The sequence below is a fragment of the Camelus ferus genome, chromosome 15 (assembly GCF_009834535.1).
Source record: "Camelus ferus isolate YT-003-E chromosome 15, BCGSAC_Cfer_1.0, whole genome shotgun sequence".
In the NCBI taxonomy this organism is placed as follows: Eukaryota; Metazoa; Chordata; class Mammalia; order Artiodactyla; family Camelidae; genus Camelus; species Camelus ferus.
Window position 1 is genome coordinate 15,513,754 of NC_045710.1, and position 13,553 is coordinate 15,527,306.

A 13,553-nucleotide genomic window follows, 5' to 3' on the forward strand; every position below is an offset into this window, starting at 1 on the left:
AAAAATCTTGTTGCCCTTCAGATAGGCAAAGATTTCTTCTTAGATAGAAGAGAAAAAAATACAAGCCTTATAAGGAACACATTATTAAATTGAACTTCATCAAAATTTTAAAAATTTATTCTTCTAAAAATACTAATAAAATAATGATAGTCTACAATAACATATTTGCAATACCTGTATCTGAAAAAAAGATTTGTGTCCAGAATATATACCATACTCTTACAACTCAACAATATGAAGTCCATAATCCAAATGGACAAAACATCTAAATGGAAACATCAAAAAAAAAGAAATTATATAAGCATCTGAAAATATACCCCAAGTCATTAATTATCAGGAAATGCAAATAAAAACTACTGTACACACCAATATAGCCAAAATTTTAAAAGACTGGCAATACCAAAAGTTGGTCAAGACAGCGAGCAACTGAAACTCTGTTAGGAGTGTATGAGAATTGTTGGTAGGAATATACCACTTTGGCAAATAGTTGATTGGTTTCCTATACTTTTTTCATATTAACCAGGAATGCTCCTTTGAGCTATTTACCCCAGAGAAGTGAAAGCATATACTCACAAAAAGATATATTCAAAATTTTCATAATAGCTTTCTTCATAATAGCTCAAAACCAAAATCCACTTCAATATCCATCAACAGGGGTATAGATAAGTTTTGTTATACCTATACAATAAATACCACCCTCCTATAAAAAGAACTAACTACTGACACATACATTAAAAAGAGTGTATCTCAATGAATGGATAAAGAAAATGTGATATACATATAATGGAATATTACTCAGCCATTAAAAAAGAATGAAATGCTAACATTTGCAGCAGTGTGGATGGACACAGAGAATATCATGCTTAGTGAAATAAGTCAAACAGAGAAAGACAAATACTATATGCTATCACTTACATGTGAAATCTAAAAAATAATACAAATGAATGTATATGCAAAACAGAAGCAGACTCAAAGCAGACTCAAACCACAAACTTATGGTTACCAAAGGGGAGATGGAAGTAGGGAGGGACAAATTAAGGTAATGGGATTAAAAGATAAAAACTACTCTGTATAAAATAGATAATCAACAAGAATATATTGTATAGCTCAGGGAACTATAGCCATTATTTTTCAAGACTTTATAATGGAATATAATCTGCAAAAATACTGAATCACCATGCTGTACACCTGAAACTAATACAATATTGTAAATCAACTATACTTCAATTTTAAAAGGGGTATATCTCAAAAACATTATTCAGAGAAGGCAAAAGCACTAGCAGTATGTACTGTATGATTCCATTTATATGAACTTCTATAATACGCAAATCTACTGTATAGTCACATAAAGAAGATCAATTGTCACTTAAACAAAATATGTGGTCATAGTGATGGACTAAAAACAGGTAGGAAGGAACTTCCTGGAGTGATGGAAATTTCTATCTTTACCGTGTATGTGGTTATATGAGTGTATATATTTATCCAAACTCACTGAATTGTACACTTATAATGAGTTCATTTAAATGTATGCCAATTACATCTCAATAAAGTTTATTTAATTTTCAGAAAGGTAATCAGTGAAAGGTACAGGAAGCTTGGCAAGATGAAAACAAACAGAACCTGAAATGTATTTTAAATCCCTATTTCATGGTAGAAATGAGGTGGGAAGCCCCATAAAAAGACCAGCAAGACCCCCAGGCAGGGTCACTACTTTCCTGCCAGCACCATCCGGTTCCCTGGCCCGGCAGCATCATCTCACTTTTTGCCTCTGAAAGGGCTTGCTTCTAGGAAAGCGGAACTTACCCTGAAGAGTATATTGGTTCCCTGAGCTAACTCCTGATTGGCCCATTTATAGCACCTCATTTGTATGGAGCTCCCTCCTGATTGGCCTATTTCTATCACTCCTGATTGTCCCATTCCTACAAAGCTCATTCCTGATTAGTCAATTTTGTTACACCTTATTTGCATATGATGTTGCAAAGTCTAGACTGGCAGCCTATAAAAGCCTGTGTAAACCTACAGACAGGGTCCAGAGCTTGGAGTGTTAACTCCTTTGGGCTCTTGTCAGCATAATAAACCTGAGTTCTCCAACCCTCCAAGTGCTGCTTGGTCTCTCTCCTGGATCCAGGTTGCTGTCACAACTGATCTGTAACACTGAACTGTAACACACTTTGCTGCAACAGAAATATAGAAAAAAGGACTCTAATCATCTTCAGACACCTGTATCCATTTCTGAGTACTGTGTATATAGAAGAAAGTTAGCATGCATGACCTAGCCGTCCCTTTAAAAGAATCATCTGAAACAGGAGTATCAAAGACATCTATGAAACAAAAGCTTGAGCACCTTCTTTTACCTAATCAACACAGACTTTCTAGAAGCAATGAAGAACTTGAAGAAAGATGCGTCTTCTTTCACAGGCACCACCCAACCCCTTCAGTAAAAAAATAAACAGAAGAAATCAAAAGAAGAGAATACAGAGAAGCCTGGTACTTGAATTCCAGCGTCTCTACTCACCAGCCCTGTGATTTTGGCGAGGTACTTAACCTTTTCAGATTTGATCTTCTCATCTGTTAAACGAGGACAGAAAATACAACTCATGAATTCTTTGCAAACATTAATGGAATACCGTAAGGAAAATGCTTAGCAAAACTTGCAATATAATATACTTGCATTAAATAATGGTTATGGGGAAAAGGTAACTCTTGTTATAGGAGGGTTTTGTCAGATAGTCCTTTTTATTTTATATCAACGTGAGTTCCCCAGCATTCCTGGGGTTTCAACCATGTCTTTAAAGCTCTATAAGTTCTGCTGTTAGAATATATTCAAATTTTTTAAGACACTAGACAAACGTTTTATATATTGTATTACCATTTTTCCCTTTGTTTATTGTTTCTTCTGTAGGGAAACTAATGGAAATGTAAAAAGAATGTCTGGATAATTAATTTCAGAAGCCTAGGGAAAGCAGAGGGGACAGATCTGGCAGTTTACAGTTAGTCTGAATTTACTTTATTCTGCAGAGTTTGGAAGGAAATGATGTCACCACTTGGAGTGTGAGGAAGGAGGAATTTCTTATCTGACCTTGTGGATGCTGAGACATCTCTAAGTTTTAAATAAATGTAATGGCTGACCATCCTCAGTGTTTAAATCTTACCCATCATTCAGGCTTATTCAACTATTTGTTTACAGTTTCTAAATTTACTGAAATCTGTTCAACTGTTTTCAGGCAACAAACAGATGGAGTTTAGTATTGGTGCATTCAAATCATCAGGCTCACAAACGGAGAAAACGGACTCAGTCTAAGAACAGACTGCATTGTTGAAGATAAAATGAAAAGGTAACCTTTACACACCAGCATTTAACTGCTGGAAAGTTCCAAACACTGATGAAAACAGTTGGCTGTCCATCTGGAAAAGGTATTTAAAATTAACTTAAATGCAGAGTGCTATTTTAAGGTAACAATCGCTTCCTATGGATGTCCATTCTGTTCAAACGTAGGCCTCAAAGTCATAAAATATAACATTGGAATCTGTTAAAGGCTAAACCGAGAAATATTAAAAATTTTAAGAGGTTTTTTTTTTTTTTTTTTTGAACAAAAATCGATTTCAGTCAGGTAGCGCCAAACCAGAAGTGTTGACGAGTGCTCCACCTACAGGACAGATTTTTATGGAGAAAAGGCAGAAGCAAAGTAAGAAAATCATTGATTGGCTTAAAGTCTAGTTTGTTGTTTGCGATTGGTTGTCCTCGGGTTCAATTTTGTAACCTTCAGACATACAGGCTTAGATTTTGGTTTGTCTACATAGGCCACCATGGCTTTACAGCAATATCAGTCTGATGGCCTCCTGCAACTCTAAAAGTTACCACTGAATCACTTTAAAATTGAGAAAGGTTGAAGGTAGCAACAATGTCAGCAATTTATGATGAATTCAAACTATGAAAATGCCAGATGTTAGGCTATAACATATATATGAGTGCCTTTAACAAGTTTTCCTTTTCACACCATGATTCAAGGATTTAAGTTTTTTTAATTTTTTAAGTTTTCATTTATTTTGGGGGGGTAATTAAGTTTATTTATTTATTTTTGGTGGAAGTACTGGGGATTGAACCCAGGACCTCATGCATGCAAGGCATGCACTCTACCACTTGAGCTATACCCTTCCCCCTAAGGGTTTTAATAAAGTGTTCTAATCAGTAGCAGAATGCCTGACCAAAGCTATTAGCCTCAGCATTAGAAGGCTAAAAGGTAACACTGTCCCAACTATGTCATAGCTACTAAGAGGGTATGGCAGTAATTAGCCTGGAAATATGGTTAAATTACTTAAGTGTTACCCAGAATAAATCAGGGAGCAGACACACCCCAGCTTCCAGAATTAAAATCACAGTGGACTCACACAGCAGGTTAGTAAGTCCTTTTGGGAATTTTGTTCTGTCTCCAAAGTATGCAAGTTCATAATCGTGGCCAGAGGATGACAGGTCATTGGAACAACATCAGATTCGTATAGTCTCTTCCATGACTGCATGGCTCCCTTGTATATTCCTTAGCAGAGACTAAGTTTAAGAAAGGTGAGACAGACACAGAGCTCACTAAGACATCCATGTGCTCCTCTACATGTCACAGCCTCCCTTGTGATTGGGCTGGAGCCATGTAACTGGGCTCCGGATAGGAAAAGAGTGGAAGTGATAAACCACTTTGTGGCCTGACTATTAAAAACATTTCATCACGGGATCCAGCCCTCTCTTCCCCTTCTATGGCAATGCAAGAAGTCATGATTTAGCCACTAGATGGAAGCAGTCTAGGACTCAGAACTCAGTGTGTGGAAGAGACACACAGGAGGAATGCCCAATGTACACTGGGTGTTGCCTCAGAAAGATATGGACGTCCTCTTTTCTGTTACTGTTATTAAGCCAGTGGGATTTCAGGATTTATTTGTTACTGCAGCATAACCTACCATAAGCTGACTAATATAAAGCTAATAAAAAGGATCTTTCTGTTTTGACTATAACACAGCAGAAAATACTTTTGATTCCTTTTATGCCTGATATGTCCCTGAGAGAGTTCTGTTATAAAAGATAACTTTGCTTGATATTCAATCAACAAGAGGGCTTAGATGTATAAAAGAATAATTTCAGCCACTTTCCAAAATTAAGAATCACGTAACCTTCCATTTGTACAGCAATACCAGCTTTTTTCATAATGCTTTCATGCACACATCTTCACAACAGCCCTAGAACTTTTTTTAAAGTGTATAAAATCTCAACTTTACGATTGAACAAAGTGAGTAACAGCAGGATTTTAAGTAAGATGTCCAGTAACTCAGCGAGTCAGAGCACAGACGAGAGACAGGCTGCTGCCTTTGGCCCTGTAATCAAGAAATGCTCCAAGCTTTCAGCCTTGTTGCAGATTTTTACAAGCTCCTCTTTTAATAACCTTTCTCCATTGCGTTCCTGACTTATTACCTCCCTGGCTCCCAGCACTCTTATTTATATGCAGACTCATTCCAGCTGCACATTCCAATGTTTATGCTGTGTTTACTATGTTGTCTCCCAACTAGAGTCCATTATCTGCTGAAACAAGAAGGATGTTCACGAATAAAACACAGCTTGCCTGTGGCTGCCAGACCAGCCGAGCCCATCGCAGGGGGCAGAGATGCATCTTTGCTGATGGGGAGTAAACTGCTGTTTTCATATGAGCTTCCCCTTGGGTGGCTCTCACAGTCGGAGAAGGACGAGAGGGCTGAGAGCATGTGACTTACTTCAGGGAACCAAGCCATGTGCCATTTCAAAGTCTCATTTCCAGGCAAGCTTTGCCCTCTGACCAGAAACCAGGCTGCAGGGTAGATTGGCCATATTCAGAGCTGCTGATGGACTTGAGATCAGGGAGGTTGCATTTGTAGTCAAATTGACTTAAACAGAAGAAAGAAAGACTATATGAAGGTGGTCGGAATACTTGACCTAAATTGACTACTTGGATTGAACATAGCTCAAAGCCAGGTTCAAAAGCTGTCACTACGCTTCCTGTCTGAATCACCCATCTGGCCCGTCTAGAGCAATTACAAGAAGAGCTGTCTAGCTTAGGTGGTGCAGGAAAGCCTGGGAGGAGGGCTGAGCACGGGGCAAACCACTCTCACCAAAAGCCCCAAGCCAGGTTAAGCCCCTCCCTCCTCCCTTCTGCCAAGTACTAATGGCCATTATGGAAGGTGGTAAAAATGTAGACTAATGTAGGCACGATGTAGAGCCTGCTGGCTTTGAAGTCGACAGTTATGTTTTCAAAATCTGGCTCAGTGCTTAATAGCTGGGCGACCTTGCTCAAGTGACTTAACATCTCCGTGACTTGCTCTTCTCATATGTAAAACAGGAAGTAAGAATAACTTCCTTTGTTGAGTTGTTGTAAGGATTAGGGATTATACATGCAAACATTCACACACATGTATAATGCTTGGTATGTCATAAGCCCTGGCATATGATCAGTCCTCAGTAAATGGTAGCATCTTAGCTGTTTTTATAATTACGATTATTAAATGAAAAACTGCGTATTTGTGCCCTTGCTCTGATCTACCTCTCACCATCTCTATGAAAGCCATCTGTGCGGTATCAGCCCCTGAAAACAAACAAGCCCCCTTCATACGGAATAGAACCCGGCACAGTGCCCAACGCTTAGTACACACTCAATATACATTTCTTGAATTGAATTAAATTGAACTGAATTGTGCCCAAAATTTTATATCCGTAGGCAGCTTCTTCGGTTTGCTTTATTGGCTTCGATATTCATCTAAAAATTAAGCTTGGCTTACTCCTGCCTGGAACTTCTGAGTGTTTTGGCTCAAGTTATGAAATGTTTATGACTTTATGTATGAAGAATTTTATATTTTATCAAGTGCTTTCACATAATTATATTAATACTGTGGTGCAGTTAAAAAAAAATAAGAACAAAACTGATGGATCGATCGTGTTTCTATCTGTATGCTGCACACTTTGGATGGGTCTTCTGAGAAAAAGTGGAAGCGATCCACAAAGAGGCTGTGGAATTATAGCCAGGGATGAGAGTTTAATACTGCAGAGTATTAGTGTCATGGCTTCCAAGTCCGTGGCGGGGTCTTAAGATGAGAAGGGGACTTAGAGGTCATCTAGTCCTACCCCCAGCCCAGGCAATGTCTGCCAGCTCGTCTCAGGGAAACTGTGAACAGTGCTGGCTCCACATGCATTGGCACCGACCCCAGTCCACGCTGCCAGGCCCTGGGGCAGCAGGTGCCCGCAGATGAGGAGGGGCTCACAGACCTGTGAGGCTTGTGTTGACCACTGCATACCAGGGAACCTTGCCTGGTCACCTCCATCTTATGAAATTAGACAGGAAAGTGCAAGGTTTGTTGAACTGAATATGCTTTTAAGGCACAGAGCTCTAGAGCCTAAGTGTGTTCATTTGGGCACGTATTCACATTTCAAGGTCTAGATGCAATTAATACAATGAGGTCACACAGCGGGCATAAAGCGCAGTGCAGTTCACACACAACCTCTCACTCCTGGAGGTCACGTGTTACTTTTTAAAGAAGATCTGGTTTGGTTATTAACCTAGATTGCATTTAGTGCACATGTCCTTCATGAAAATGTTTCTGAGTGCTTCCTTTACATCCTTGGGAGTGAGCGGTGGAGGTGAAGTCATAACCTGCAAACTAAGGTGGTCTAAGATCCAGTCCAGGCAGTGACCAGGTGAAGGCATGGGTGTCATTCCTCTTCATGCCAGGGTCACGAGTCTACAGAACGAGGCTCAGGTAGCTCTAGCCACCCTGGCTGGACGATGGCAGGCCCCTTATCCGCATGCCCGAAGATCTACTTACATTTTAAATCACTGCTGTGTCCTGGGGTTACATTTTGATAGCTGCCGAGTAGTTAAATTCAGAATCTTTCCTCTGAACAGTAAATAGTTTACTTTTCAAATAGCATAATTTTTGAAGTTTTTATTCCTCACCATCACTGTGTTAAGAAAGCTGTCAAGTTTTGGAATTTCATGGAGAAATGTGAAGTGGCCTTTGCAAGTGCCAGATGAACCCTCTGAGGCCTGACATTCTAAACGTGACGGCTCTATTTACATATATATTGTCCTTCCTAGGAAATGCTGTAGGTTTAGATTTGGGATTACTGTATATAGACAGCTTTGGCTGCCACAGGGGCCTTGTCTTTCTTATATTCATGTATGCATTCATTTATTCATTCAGTCACTCATTTATTTACTTAAAAAGTTTATTGTTTTGTCTTTGATATCTGGGGAGGTCTGGGCTCCGTTCTGCCAGTAAAGATGGTGACAGGAGTCAGGAGTCAGGTGCCTAGAGTAGGGAACCCAAACACCCAGGTTGATAAGAACATGGATCCTTAACAATTTTTATCCTACCCAAGGAATTTTCAGTCAAGTAAAGAAATTGTATTGCTGTTCACCTAGAGTTCACTTGACTTAACTGTGAACATATGAGATCCTTCCAGAGGCCTTCTCCTAAGAAAGCCAGTTTGTATCTATCCTTGCATTAGGCTGGTTTTTCTCTTTGCCTCTCTTCTCTTTGGCTGGAGTTTTCTGGACATGGCTCATTAAGTCTTGCTGAGAAGGCAAATAAAGCTCCAAGTGGATTGCTCTTGCCCTTCAAAATGCGGCTGAAGAAGGAACAGAATTTCAGGGAGTACCACCCCTGGGAGGAAAAAGTTATACCAGCGTCCAGTACCTACCATAGTTGCCAATAACTCCAGCAAGAGTGGCAGCAGTTGATGCTAATTACAGTGATCTGAACTGTAATGTCACAGCTCTGGATTAAGAGCACACATGTATCAGTCTTCCAGTGGGACACTTACAAGCACCCTGAGAAACAGATTCAGTGTCCTCTTTTTTCAGAAGGTAAAACCGAGAGCACAAAGATCACATGGGCTACCCAAGTCCCTCTTCAGTTAGCAGAGGGCTGAGTTGGGATTCAAAGCAGCCATTGGGCTACACTGCCTTCTTTAGCCAGATACCGTATTAAAGAGGCAAAGAATGGAATCACAGACATGGCTGAAAGTTTTAAACTTTCATAATGTCCCCACATTTATTATTTGTTTCCTCATTTCCCCTGTAGTGATAATCAGTAAGAGTCAAGTGCAAGAGAAACAGTGCCTCCCAGATTACGGAATACCAAGGGATATAACAGGGATAAGGACAGTAAAAAGAAAAGAAAGGTAGTCTGAGTTGATAGATCCTGCTTCAAGGAAGAGAGCGATGTAAGACCTAGATTTAGGAAGAGTTTCTGGAATATAACCATCACAAGGCCTCTATGCTTCCCCACAAATGTCTGAAAGTTTTGCAGAAGAGCAGAGAACCTTACTGTATAAAGAATGAGAAGCTTAAATCAAAATGTAATTTATGGATTTGTTCATTATTTTCCATCACTTGACCTACTTAGTTCTCCTTAATCATGAATATGCACATAGCCATGCCCCTAAGAATGAGCACACAACTGGAGATGAGGAAAGATGATGAGGAAGGTATCTGCCTGGTGTTCATTCAGTTCATGCATTCAAGGAGTGTGTAGATACTGAGTCCCACTTCAGTGCTGGGTGCCACGATCAGCAATGAGAGAACAGAGGACTCGAGCACAGCACCCTTGCCTTGAGGGACTGATACAGTATCTTGTATTTGGGGTGGAGGGAGTAAGAAAGATGATCTATTCAGAGGAGTGATGGCTATGCACATGTGCATCAGGTATGGGGGACACAGGCAGTGGCTAAAATGTCTTAAGGCCGTACATTATCCTGGGTGACCAAAGAATAACCACACATTTTTTCTTCGGCAATGTAGTTCTCATACGTGGGAATAGAGAAAGCCACAATGCCAGCACGTTCTGTGGAGGAAGAGCTAGAGAGAGATGCTCAGAGCTTGCACCTCTCTGTGACAATGAGAAAGCGTCATGGCCAGTTCAAGACAAGCCACAGGTCCACAGATGGGGAGAGATTAAAATTCCCAAAACAATCAGGTCATATATGTACTGGGCAATTGTGTTAACCTTTACATTTATGTTTTTGTTTTGAACAACATAGAGTGACAATGGAGAGGTGAGGTCTGGCAAAGAGTCACTAGGAGGATAATATTTGGTGTTAATATTGAAGGCTGGGAAAGAGTATATCAAGGAAAAAGGAAAAGAAGGGAATTCCAAGTACAGGAAATAGTGTATGCAAAGAAGGTGAGGGAGAACAAGGCAATTTATCCCCCTAGCACTCAGGGATAAGCCTTCCTTCTACTCAGGGTCACCACAGGTAAAGGAAGATCCTACTAGGGGTTAGTAACTTAAGGTGTGCCCTGACAATAATGCTGATAATAAAACACACCTTATTTTTCTTTTGCATAGGATTGTACTCCAGTCATCTAGTTCCCAAAGGTGGAATTTAGGTCATTTATTTTTTTAAATATTTATGGAACAGATTATAATCCTGGCCCCACGTGGGTAGGTACTGATGTGAGAGGGAGAGAATCTGAGTGGGGGTGACAGAACTGGTGTTATACTTCATAAGGCATCAAGCCAATGGTCCAGTAATGTAGGCAGAAGGCACTCATATTTCTAAAAACAAGGCAGTGGGTAATAGATGTAAAGAGGTGGAACTGAGCAGAACCCTGTGTCCTCCCCCAATCCCGCCAAGTACAAAGGCCCCTCCATGTCCCCTGACACTTTAGCTGCCACCAGAGGGGCAAAGCTGACTGCATGATGACCAGTCCGCAGCTGTGACATAAGCTGCTCCGTCTTGAGCAGTACCGAACCCATGGCCAGCACAATGCCAAGAACTGGCCTTAAGAGAATGGGATTAACACTATTGCTCATAATAATCCATATCTTTGTGGTCATCAAAATAATTGTAGCTTGTTCTGCCCATATATGTAAACAGGCAACTAAAAGTGTCAGCAAACAGATGCTTCAAACCCGTGTTGATATGTTTCACTCTAACACCTCAACGGCCTTTCTCAGCATAAAGAAGTGAGAGAAGATGGACCTTCATCCCTAATCGCATAGAAATGGAATGATATCTGATGGGGGGGATTTGTAAGCAGCTCTTTGAAGGAAACCACCCTCAGGAGGAAACCCCTTTTCTGGGTCAATTTAAGCAAAGCTACATGTAACTAACTTTTAAACCTGGTGCCTCCATGCCCTACTCATCTCTGGCCCAAGCACATCTTTCAAATCTTTTGATCACACAATACCTTGCCTAACCTATTGGTTCTTTCTGTAGATCAAAGAAGCACGAACAAAGAATAAGTAATTAATGGTTGACCAGATTTCTTTCCTAGCTTTCCCTTCAGTAATCTCATGAACAAACTGTGTGAACAAAATAGCATCTAAAGATAGTTCACAAGAAGTCAACGAGCCTGCACATAGCGGGGGATGGCAACGACTCTGACCCCAATCTCAATGATTAACTAAGATTTTTTTTTTCCCCTTTAAAAACCTTCATGGCCAAGCAGAATTTTCAGAGTTGGTTTTGGGGAGACACTGAGTCTACCATCTCCCCAGATTGCCAACATTCTAATTAAATTAAACTCCTTTCTACCAACAATTGCCCCTCGGTATTGATTTTCGAGCAGCGAGCAGCCAGACCTGAGTTAAGTAACAGGTTCTTGGAGAGAATGGATGTTGGAGGAGGTAGAGGCACTCTTTCTTTGCCAAATGAATTAAGTGACTTGACAGATGAGGCAAGGAAGAGGGCACTGGGCATTCCAGGAAGAGAACAGGCTATTCAGCAATGCAAAGAGCCAAATGTGGTGTAAACCTGGGGATGAAAAAATTATAAAGTATATATTAGCAAAAAATTCTAGAGGGCCTTAAAAGCCAGGCTAAGCTTAACCTTTGGTAGGCAATGGAGGACCCCTGAATTTTCTTAAGCAAGGCAGTGACTTTAGAAAATTAACCTGTCAGGGAGCATGCAATAACAGATATCCAAGGGGAAGAGAGGCAGAATGCCCAGTTGAACCAGTATCATCTGAGTGTGCAGTGATGAGAACTGCACTGGAGTTCTGATGGTGGACGCAGAGACAAGGGAAACACACTGAGAGATGATGAGTGGCAGTGATTTATACTGTGTGTGAAACATTGAATGAAATAAAACGTGTGAAGGAAGGTGTAATGTTGTGGAGAAGGTGCCAAGGTGTAACAAGAAAAAGGATGTTCTCAACAGTTGTTCACAATACTAAGCACGCCTTGAAGAGTTATGGAGATTGTTCTTTTAGAAGGATTGGGGAAGCCATTCACCAGTGACACACACACAGCAACCGCAGCACAACCACCACAGGGTGGTTATTGCTTTTCTACCAGAAGACTCACCACTTCCCTTTCCCTGAGCCTAACCAGTAGTTCCCTCTTTTCCACTCCTCCAAGCCAGACAGTCAAAGAAAAGCGAAGCAATCTGTGGGACGCCATTCAATGTGTCATTTATTCAGGGCAGCCAGGGAAGTGTGAGATGATGCACCAACTCATCCCAAACTGTCCCTGAACCGGAGGAAACAAAAGCCCCTCAAAATTATACACGGTTCATTGGGAAAGCAAGTAGGAAATATTTTGCAACGTGAGAGATGGAGGGTAGGAGGATAGAACCATCGGGATCCTATCGGCTCCCTGGTGCTTCATTTTCCTTATCATGGCTACATGGAGCCCTACTGATAACCTCAGGGATGGGAGAGGATGCATGGTCCAGAAAGAGTGCCTTGAACACCGTGTGGTTCTGCTCTTTCTGTTATAGGAAAAGTAGGTTCTGCTGTCCAAACCTGTCCCCCTGGGTCCTTCCCAAAGGCTGCCTTTCCACAACAACAATAAAGGATGAGACGCTGCCCGCAGGAAGGCTGCAGGAGGCCCTGCCCCTTTACACTGAGCTCATCTCCTCGTCCTGAGCCAGCCACTCTCACGGCGTTAAAATCTCGTCCCCGTTTTCAGCGGGAGCAGCACGCATCTGCCTTGCAGAGACCCAGGCCACCGCAGACCAGGGGCCCGTCGGGGCTTTCTGACTCCTTGTAAGTCATGGAGACTTACTGCCTTCAGAATGACTCCTTAAGAATATTCTAAAGTCAGTGGACCTAAGGACTTAAATAGTCAAATATTAGAGAAGGTTTTGTAAGTGGTTCTTTGCTGTGGCCCTCAAGTGATAATAAGACATCAGTCTTCAAAAGGTTTCTCAGTTACTCAGCAGGGGATATCTGCAGAATCTTCCTGGTAAATAAGTGGCTGCCTCTCTGAAGACAAGACTAGAAAGCAAAGGTTAAGGAAATGGCATCAGGAGCCACAAATTCTTGGAGGCTGATGCTCCTCTACAGACAGTGATATTTAAATCCCATGAAATCTGTGCCCTATTTTAACTAGACCACCCCAGTCAATGAATCCATCTCTTAATTTATTTAGAAGTTGTTTTTTTCTTTAAACTATGACAGATTCAATTTCCCCCGAGATGCACCATTCCAAAATCAATGAAGACCCGTGTCTTATATTTATATGCAGTTCAGTGGGAGAGAGAAAAAGATTTTTGGATCCTTGTGGCTAGAGATATACTTTTAGGTAACTTCAACTCA

At 41.0% G+C, this 13,553-nt stretch overlaps 1 protein-coding gene and 1 non-coding gene across 6 annotated transcripts in view; both read right to left on the minus strand.

The window, feature by feature from the left end:
* LOC106730690 overlaps positions 1-13,553 on the minus strand; it is a 494,581-nt gene that overhangs the window by 120,943 nt on the left and 360,085 nt on the right. For 4 of the 5 annotated variants that reach the window (XR_004326175.1, XR_004326173.1, XR_004326176.1 and 1 more), the window contains one exon: positions 2,516-2,568. The exons of the other annotated variant lie outside the window; for it this stretch is intronic. Coding sequence is in view for 1 of the 4 variants with exons in the window: in XM_032497116.1 (XP_032353007.1) it covers positions 2,516-2,568 (53 nt within the window). In the remaining 3 variants the exon portion in view is untranslated. The remainder of the gene's footprint in view (positions 1-2,515; positions 2,569-13,553) is intronic. 5 annotated transcript variants of the gene reach the window in all.
* On the minus strand, positions 4,084-4,158 carry TRNAA-UGC. Its single transcript has one exon. It is a non-coding gene; the product is annotated as a tRNA-Ala (tRNA).